Source organism: Mytilus edulis, chromosome 9 (genome assembly GCF_963676685.1).
Source record: "Mytilus edulis chromosome 9, xbMytEdul2.2, whole genome shotgun sequence".
NCBI classification, from domain to species: Eukaryota; Metazoa; Mollusca; class Bivalvia; order Mytilida; family Mytilidae; genus Mytilus; species Mytilus edulis.
Window position 1 is genome coordinate 86,961,086 of NC_092352.1, and position 10,483 is coordinate 86,971,568.

General features: G+C 31.8%; 1 protein-coding gene across 1 annotated transcript in view; it reads left to right on the forward strand.

Annotated features, from left to right (window-relative positions):
* The window catches only part of LOC139489304 (uncharacterized), a 31,489-nt gene extending 22,538 nt beyond the window's left edge, over positions 1–8,951 (forward strand). Inside the window, exons 5-6 of the mRNA XM_071275588.1 lie at positions 2,115–2,141; positions 3,616–8,951. Coding sequence (XP_071131689.1) covers positions 2,115–2,141; positions 3,616–6,581 — 2,993 coding nt within the window. The 3' untranslated portion in view covers positions 6,582–8,951. The remainder of the gene's footprint in view (positions 1–2,114; positions 2,142–3,615) is intronic.
* Positions 8,952–10,483: the final 1,532 nt, after the last annotated feature.

A 10,483-nucleotide genomic window follows, 5' to 3' on the forward strand; every position in this document is an offset into this window, starting at 1 on the left:
AGTTTCTGTTTTACATTTTACTAAAAGATTATTTTAAAATATCATATGGGTATATTTTTAAATTATTAAAATGTTATTATTTAAATTTTCATTTAAATTTTATAATAGTATTAATTTCTATCATGTTTTTCTTTTACAGGGACTGTACAGTTTCATTTTACATCATTGAGTTTAATTTTGCAATGTTTATTATGTATCATTATTTAATAAATACAATTTAAAAATATTATTTTTCATAATCTTCACTCTTTCTACACGAAATCCCCATATTATCGATAATTTCCGTATATATTTCACGTTTCATTCCCGATCCGATGGCATTTTAATAGAAAACCGGATGTGGGTACGTGCAGCCAGAACGGCAATTTGACTATTCGTACCCACATGCGGGTACGCGCAGACACTGCCTATAAATTAACTGTTTACAAAATTTTTGATTTTTTTAAATACTCAGATTTTCTACCTCAGGAATAGCATGAATAGATTACCTTATCGGTATTTGGCAAAACGTGTAGGAATTTTGGTCCTCAATGCTCTTCAACTTCGTACTTTAATTGACCTTTTTAGCTTTTTTGGATTCGAGCGTCACTGATGATTCTTTTGTAGAAGAAATGCGCGTCTGTCGTAAATACAAAATTTAATCTTTGTATCTATGATGAAAATATCAGATTCTTTTGAAGATTATATCCGGCATGAATTATCATTGATATTGTCATATTTATAAATAAACTGTCTACAAAAACTTTAGATTTTTTCAAATACTCAGATGTTCTACCTCAGGAATAGCATGAATAGAATACTTTAGCTGTACTTGGCAAAACTTTTAAGAATTTTGGTCCTCGATGCTCTTCAACTTCGTACTTTAATCGGCCTTTTAAACTTTTTTGGATAAGATCTTCAGTGATGAGTCGTTTGAGAAGGTTAGCGCTATAAAACCAGGTTATTCCACCATTTCTACATTTGAAAATGCCTGTACCAAGTCAGGAATATGACAGTTCTTGTCCATTCGTTTTTGATGCGTTTTGTTATTTGATTTTGCCATGTGATTATGGACTTTCCGAATTGATTTTCCTCTGAGTTCAGTATTTTTGAGATTTTATTTTTTTTGTAGACAAAACGCGCGTCCGTCGTAAATACAAAATTTAATTAAGGTATCTATGATGATTCTATCTTAAAACATGTTCGTATACTACTGGTGCCTTTATTAAGGACACATTTGGAAAATAGCATATTCTTTTGAAGCTTATCTCATCCTGCACTAAATCAATTTTATAGACGAATAAATATTTAACGGGAAGGATTGTGCCTGATGTTCATATGATGAAATCATAATCTTTCAGTCAGTTTAATTGAAGTCTGGAGCTGGCATGTCAGTTAACTGCTAGTAGTCTGTTGTTATTTATGTATTATTGTCATTTTGTTTATTTTCTTTGGTTACATCTTCTGACATCAGACTCGGACTTCTCTTGAACTGAATTTTAATGTGCGTATTGTTATGCGTTTACTTTTCTACATTGGTTAGAGGTATAGGGGGGGTTGAGATCTCACAAACATGTTTAACCCCTCCGCATTTTTGCGCCTGTCCCAAGTCAGGAGCCTCTGGCCTTTGTTAGTCTTGTATTATTTTAATTTTAGTTTCTTGTGTACAATTTGGAAATTAGTATGGCGTTCATTATCACTGGACTAGTATATATTTGTTATGGGGCCAGCTGAAGGACGCCTCCGGGTGCGGGAATTTCTCGCTACATTGAAGACCTGCTGGTGACCCTCTGCTGTTGTTTTTTATTTGGTCGGGCTGTTGTCTCTTTGACACATTCCCCATTTCCATTCTCAATTTTATATCAATAAATACATATATGTGCGTGGTATTTTAATCACCAGTTAAACATCTAACCAAAAATGGAAGTTGACATGGTGCACAAGTGATTCAGGTCCTTACATTTTTAGTGGTACGTTTTAGAAAATGAGAATAACCTGGAAGAGAAACAGAAGTTGTTGCTAAAAAAGTGTTTTGCAATCGCTTTATAAAAATATATATTGACAAACCTTACTTTTACAACATGTCGTAAATTAAATTAAAAGCTCATGGTATTACTTAATGTATATATTTCCAGGTGAAAGTAAACAGAAATTAATCGAAGGTAATTATTCAATTTTAGTTTCAAATTATTAGTGAGGATACAGACCTCATATTCTCAGTTATTTGTTAGTCATAGGACTCATTGAACTTATAAATGACTTTTATGTTATCAATTTAATTTCAATAGACAACTTTCGAGTTCGATGCATTTCCGTCAAAAGATTTGGTTTTAGTGAACGTCATTTGTGCGTTTAGGGGCGTCGTCACTTCAATTTTAATGTTGAGCGAGTGGTTGGAAAACTATAATTCTATTTTGTACGAATTATTCGGCAAATTGAATTCTCAAAATTGACAATCAGCACTACTGTCATTAGGGAATTGTCATTAAGAACCTACAAAACAATCATTATTTCTAGTTTATCCTGCACAATGACAATCACAAAGACGCTTGATGAACGTTAATAGTGAAGGGATACAGGCGACTCCCTCTATCTGGGAAATGACGTCATAAAGACGCGTATAATTGACGAGTTTTTTTCCGGTGATGGATGAACTCGAAAGTGGATTTCGAAAAGAAATCTTTGTTTTACTGGTACAGATCTTGTGACCAGAACTTATTTTTTTAGAACCGAATTTTATCAATTTTAAACAAAAAATCACCCGTCGTCAATCGAAATTATCTTCTAAATTTAGCAGTTTCCACAATATAATATACAAAAAACAATGCCTTGTACCAAAATTTCAAGTGGATAACCTCAATTATTTCAGTGATATACCAGAAAATGACAAACATGCGCAACTTCTAACAATCGCTCCATGATATTTATAAGTAACGGATAATATGAAGTTAAAGTGACACAAATGTTTCCAACTTGAGTTCTACAGTTTGCACAAATTGAATCAACTTCCTCGTAGATAAATATATACATATGATCCTGTTGAATGAAGGTTCTTGTTATAATTCTTTTGTTTTTTTCTGAAATCAGTTACAGCTCGGTACTTATGCATTCTGCAATTGCTGGGGTCATTGCTATATTTTTGTCGTTCATTTTGCTTTATGCTAAATGCCATTTTGTTATTCTTTGTTTACATTTTGTAAGCTTGTATAGTGATTAAGAATATAACACAATGTTGACTGCTGGAACTCTATTTGACATGTTTACCTATTATGTCTGTTTATTTTGTTTGCACACTGTCATCACTATAATGGAATTTATATGACTATCATACAAGTGAGAGGTTTTGCTAAGTATACAACCAAGTTTGATACACCATTTTCTACACAAGGACATGTCTGATCTAAATTATTAGGTATATTACAGTTGTTTCCTATTCGTGTACTGTGCTTGAGCTTTTAATTTTGTCAATGAATAAAAGACTTTCCGTTTTGCATTTTCGTTTGAGCTAGGTATTTTCATTATTTTACTTTTGAATATTGTATGGTTAAAAATATATTGTGTAATACTCTGTTACTTAAAATATATTGTGTAATACTCTGTTACTTCTATTCATATAAAATGTTAAATATGTTTCAGATGACACACACGCCCTTATTGATGACGATATAAGAGAGGGCACATTTGTAACCATAAAAGCAGTTAGCGATGGATTATTAATGCTAAAACAGAACGGAGTCTTATTGATGACTGGTCATGCAGGTACGGGGAAAAGTCGGATCGGTCGTCATATTCTTCATCTATTTTGTAAGGAGAATAACTCGTACAAATGTATCAAGTTAAACACCTTAAAGGAATGGGAAAATATGGTCAGTAGACAAAATAAAGTCATAGTTTTACTTGATGACATTTTTGGTGAAACAAATTGTATTTATGATAGAGAGACTGACACACCAATTCTGGACAAATTGCATGCATATGTACGTAAAGGTAGCATTAAACTCATTATAACGATCAGAGATACAGTCACACGTCAATGTCGGGAGGTGTTTGAAAATCATAGGTTATTCAAGTTTGACTTTATTGATCTTAGCTCAGACAAGTATAAACTTAGCAATGAAGAAAAACAAGATATTCTAACTATATACATGAAAACAGTTAAAAAATCAAATTATCTCGAAGCTGAAGGATTTACAGACTGTAATGGCGTTACAATCTTACGTTGCGCTGAGGTTCGGCAAATTATAACCGAAACTCCCGTCAAAGGATTTCCACTTGTAGTGTATCAGTTTGTACATAATAACAAATATTTCCAGCTTGGAAGCAAATTTTTTGTTATGCCAACCGAAGCCATACTAGAAGAAATTAATGAACTTAGACGAAAGGGGGAAATTGACAAGAAATGTATGATACAGTATGCAGTTATGGTCTACACAGCGGTTAATGAAAACCGAATTAACCCTGGTGATGGCTCAAATACTTTCGAAGTTGTGAAAATTATCGATGCAATCTATGGAAAATCCATTAAATTGAAAAAATGCAATATATCAGATTCAGTTAAGTACCTTTTAGGAAGTTATTTAGTAAATATTCCAAATCAAAGATCATACAGGTTCCACCATACAACACTTCAAGAGAGTGTAATCCTATCTTTTGCTCAGATTGATGACGAAAATTTAAAAAAGATCATACCTTTACTCAGTTGGTCATTTTTCCTGAAAATGGTAAAATCCAATGATTACAAAGAAAAGGAGGGAGAGGTTGTATTAAGAATTCCAACTAACAGTTTTGAATTATTGGCTGCTAGATTAGTAACTATATATGAAGCAAAATTATGGAACAATATAGTTGATGCTAAACTCTTTATTTATTGTTTCATTAATACAGAAATATGCTTACAAGACGATTGTATTCTACTGATGTATTTCCTAGATGCTTTAGAAAAAGAAGATTACAAAAATAAACATACTGAAAATATGATCAAATCTAATGCATGGTTTAGTTGTTTTTCACACTTGAAGAGAACAAATATGTTCATAGCCATCTTAGTGAACCTAAAACAGTCTAAATACATACTGCAGAAATTCGACCAAGAAATCAAGACAAGCAAAAACCATTTCTCCATTGATTTTATGAAAGCTGCTTTGGTTTCATCTATGTATGAAAGCTGTTCAACAAAAGATCTAAGAAGCGTAGAATCCATATTTCATTTAGTAGAAAAAAACAAGATACCTGTCTTACTTGATCAAGGTACTATAAACCTTGTTGATATCGGATTGACTAAAATAATCTTTGACGAATATCAGTATGATTTAAGTGATGCTAGATGTATTTTTCTTTCATTATGCATATGGAAGGCATATGAAGCATTTAATGTACCTGTGTTGGAGTTCTTACTTTCAAAGTACAATCGGACTCCGTTTGATGTTAATTCATTTTTTGAGATGATTTATAGGAACGAACATGTAAATTATTGGCTCGAGAAAAGAACACAGCCTAATGGTATTATATCTGATAGGTCACTGATATCTTTTAAACAACTTAAATGGATGATAGATAGATTTGCAGACATAGAATTAGTTCATACTGAATGCTTATTAAGAACAGCTTGCCAGTTACAGATGCTTGATACGGTAGAGTATCTTGCATCATTGTGTATTAACTTTGATGTAATTTTCTGTCTAAAGATATCTCTAGGTGTAAATGATGAACAGCAATTTTGTGATTACTTTACATGTGATAAAGACTTGTTTGAGTTTCTTCTTTCTAAAACTGACAGTTCGTCGACAGATTTGATTCCTGTTGTCATTTTAGTTTTACAGCGAATGCACGTCCCTGACTATATATTTGACGCATTCATTCAATTATGTCTAAATAATGAAGATATATTGACTTTGGCATGCAAGAATGCACATTTGTATTTTGCAACACTGCTAATGGAAAAGGGTCAAAATGTAGACATTCAGTCAGCTCTTATTGCAACATGTATGAAAACAGAGGGGAAATGCAATAAGTGTTCAGTATACAGTCTGATGCGGTACGTACATATGGAATTTGAGAAATTAGAATTAGTTAAAAACATTATTGGAAAATTTGGATATGGAAAGTTTGATTTGAAAACTGTATGTCAACATGCATATAATGCTGGATATTTTAAAATTATAGAATGGTTTGTTCAGAACATTGATATAACTATGTTGGATGTGTACTTCATAATAAAGTCAGCTTTAATCGGGAAACAGTCAGACCTATTAGAATATATAATGACCAAGACTGATATAGCAAGTTTAGATAAAATGGAAGTTTTCAAATGTGTTACTGAACATTATACTGTAGAATGTTCTACTACAATCTTAGAAATAGTAAGCATTATTTGGGAGGGTACAGAGAATAAGGAAGAGTTAAAATTTGAGGAAATGGTAGATACAGCGTATGAAAGAAAAGACTTTGAGTTATTGATGAGGATTCATGAAAAATACTGTTCCTATGTTTCTATAGATGCAAGAAAACTATTAATGTCAGCGAGTGAAAATTGCAGGACAGATGTAGCAAAGTGGGTATTTCGTAATTTTAGTCTAGCATCATCGATGAAGGAAAATTATTGATGTTAGCATGTGCTAATGATTTAGCTATAGATCTTAAACGCTGTGACATGGTAAAATGGATCCTTAATTCTTTTAAAATAAACCCGCTGAATCTAAAATCAGGTGTTTTAAAGTTGTTGAATCATGATAAATATTTCATGCAGGAACTAACAGATGAAATCTTTAATCTAGTTGTTTATATATTGGAAAATTATCCCATTTGTCCAAGTAAAGAGGATATTAAATTAATGATTTGCAAATCTCAAGAGAGACGTGATGAACTTGTTAATTGGTTTCTTCAACACGATATATCTTGCCTACTTGATAAACAAAACATTCTGAACACAGCTTGTATGAGAAGTGAAATTAAAACAATTAAATTGCTTACTAATTATTTTAGTTCTTTGGACATGCATCAAGCAATGATACATGCATGCACTTCAAATACTTTGAGCTCCAAAACTTATTATGATAATCAAATTGCATGTTTGGACCTTTTTTGGAAACAATTTGACCATGATTCCAATGACATAAATATAATAGTGAGTACAGTGTGTAAGGCAAAAAGTATCAGTAACAATTGTATGACATGGGTTCTGCTAAATCTTCCGCATGATAAAGTTTCAACAAACAAACTGTTGATTGCTTGTTGTAAACAAGGTAAAATCAATCACGTGAAGTATATATTTAATATACATAAGGAGAATAATGGACAGCTTGACATAGAAGAAGCACTCCGCCAGGCATGTAGTTCATGTTCAGAGTATCAATCATTTGAAACTATATTTACAAGGCTATTATTAAGGAAATACAATAAGACTATAATTTGTAGAATAAAAAGAAATAAAGGAATGCTTGTAGATTATTTGTTTAAAAGGTTACGTGATAAACAATCAAATGTTCCCATTGTATTTAATGACTTAATAGCTGAGAACAGGTATGATCTTATACTGTACTTTCTAGAGGAAGGATGTTGTAAAAACATGGACATGAAGAGTCTTATGAAGCAAGCATGTAGACATGGACATGTAAAACTAGTTCAGTGGATTTTAGAAAATATTGAGCAGGCAGAACTAGACATTAAATCCGCTTTGTTTGAGTTATGTAAGTGTACAGAAAAATGTAAACTCACAGAACTGGATACGATATCCGGATCTTTTGACAAATGTTCAGTTGTGAGCGTTAAAAAGCATTGTTTAGCTTTGATTTGGCACTACGTACAGGATATAGAGATGTTTGAAATGGACACTGTATTGAAAGCCATAACAGAGGTTCCACCAGACATGTCCGGTATGTATGATGAACTGAGAAACTGGATACAATACATACAAAACATAAATCAGATAAGGATACGTAAATCTGAAAGTGCACTGTTAAATTCTGAAGAAGACAAAAAGCAACGAAGGCAACAAATATACGATGATCAAAATAGAAAAATGCTCAAAGACACTCTACACATCAACGAATCCTCAAGCAGTGATGATTGTCCGGTGGAATTGAAAAGGTTACGTTTGGAAAAAGAATAGCAAAGAATATTAACATTTGTCAGTTGATGAACGAGGACGCCAATTTGTTTTGTTTAATGTCTAAAACAAATCTCATTAATAATCCTAGTATGAATGATAGTGTGAATATCATGTACAAACTTGGATCAGTACTGGTCTTGGTATTGAAAAAACATCTTTTTACAACGTAGTTCAGGGATATTAAATATATTGTTATTTGTAAATATCAATCAAATTTCGATCTCAAATAAGCATTAACAAATATGTTTCTTACACTTATATCTGAAAGAAGGTTTTGTATTGTAAAGAAAAATAATACTTTATAGATGTGTTGTTTTCGAATCGCTAAACATCGAGAACACTTAAAAAATAAAGCCAAACAAAATAGACCTTTAAATATCACAAACCATATAAGATCAACTTAACCTCAACAGTTTGTCCCTTAGTTTAAATATTAAATAATTTCAATTAGGATACTCATGTTCCATCTTTTTTTAGATGTGATATTCAAACGTGAATCCGAGATACATGATGTTTTGAGTTAAACTCATGTTTTAAGTTTGATTAGCTACAGTTATCTTTAAAACCTCTCGATTAGCATAGGTCAGTAATTGCAAATTAATGAGAAAGGTAAGGGAAATTGTATTTTCAAACAATAATTTTAAATCCGTTTCTTATATATCTTTTCTTTAATCATAGATCAATGAACCGGATTTTCTTGTGAAACTCATTGTGAAAAGGCCTACTGATCTATTGGTTCCGCCATCGTTAGCAGCGGTGATGGTGTAATATGGCGTTATTCAACTGTGACGTTCTATGATAATTTTTTCCCCGGAAAATTGTACAATTTCAAGATCTACCATATATTTGGAAAAAAAAACAAAAATCTGCCATAGATTTGATTTGTTTGAAGTTTGTAACATAACATTTGCCACAGATTAGGAATCTGCCATAGATTTGAGTCCTGCATATTTACATACAATTGCACATAATTATGTATATTTATAGATTATTACATGGCATTTTTCATATTGCCCTGGTATCAGCCCTAGACTCCGTGGGCTGATACCAGGTACCATATGAAAAATGACATGTAATAATCTATTTATCACATATTTTTAAGCAAGAGAAAACAAATAGCTTACACCAAATTATGTTTGATATTTCATCAAAAATCAAAAAGATATTTAACGAAAATAAAATAAAAAATGTATCACTGTGAGTTTTAAAAAGTTCGTATCACAGTAGGTAAACAACGTTTTGTGAAAAGTTTCAGAAATGATTAACAATAAATATATTAATTCTAAGAATTGCAAATATTAAACGACTTTAAAATGTTACATTACAAATGTTAAAAATGCTTAAGAAGAATCCTATATCGCTACTCATTCCAGTGTGGCGTCATATATTTTATAAATTCTTTATGACGTCAAAATTTTACGGGAACTTTTGTGATTTTCACTGTTGATTTCTACTTTTTTCTTCTACAGCAGATTCGTAACTTTCTAAATTTCTTTTCATTGTGTACAACTTGTTTACAAATAGTCTTTGATTGACAGTTTACCGGAAGTAAAACTCGGGGGCTTGATATGGATTTCGAGGGCTGATATCGATATTTCACTTTTCACTCTTTGAACTTCTATTTGGTTACCACATAAAAGGATCAATATATGAATCTGTGATTTTTCTCCATTGTTGAAGCATATGATAAAAAGATCATAACATGTCATTTTTCATATCGCATGTATTATCAGCCCTCGGTCAATATCAGCCCTTGAGCCATGCGGCTCTTGGGCTGATATTGAACCTAGGGCTGATGATACATGCGATATGAAAAATGCCATGTAATAATCTGATAATATGCAACAAATTTAACTAATGGTTTCACCATTATTATCTTTATAAACTGACGTTTTTTTTTCTAAAATGATAGTATTGTCTGAATTGAATAAACCTTTAAATTTGTATGTATTTCGATTTTACATCAATATTGCGGTAAAAAAATGTGATAAAACTTTCCTTGTATATCTCATGTTTAATCAAAGAGAAGTGATAATGCTTTCCTTGTATATCTCATGTTTAAACAAAGGAAAGTGATAATGCTTGCTTTCCTTTTAAATCTCATTTTAACTGTATACATTACCAACATACATACTTTATTTTCTGAACATAACGTAACCTGACCAGGACATATCCCTTTATTAATTTTACGGAAATCATCACAAGTTTGTTGACTGTTAAGGGATATCCGTTTCACAGTTGATAGCGGATATGTTTATTTACAATTGTTGTAAGGGGACGACCATTTGATATTATAGGGGGGGGGGGGGGGGGGCAGGAGGATTTTGAAAATAAATAACTTGGTCTTGATAATCAAAAAAATAAATGGTTTGTTCTGTGGTAGTTTTAAAATAAATT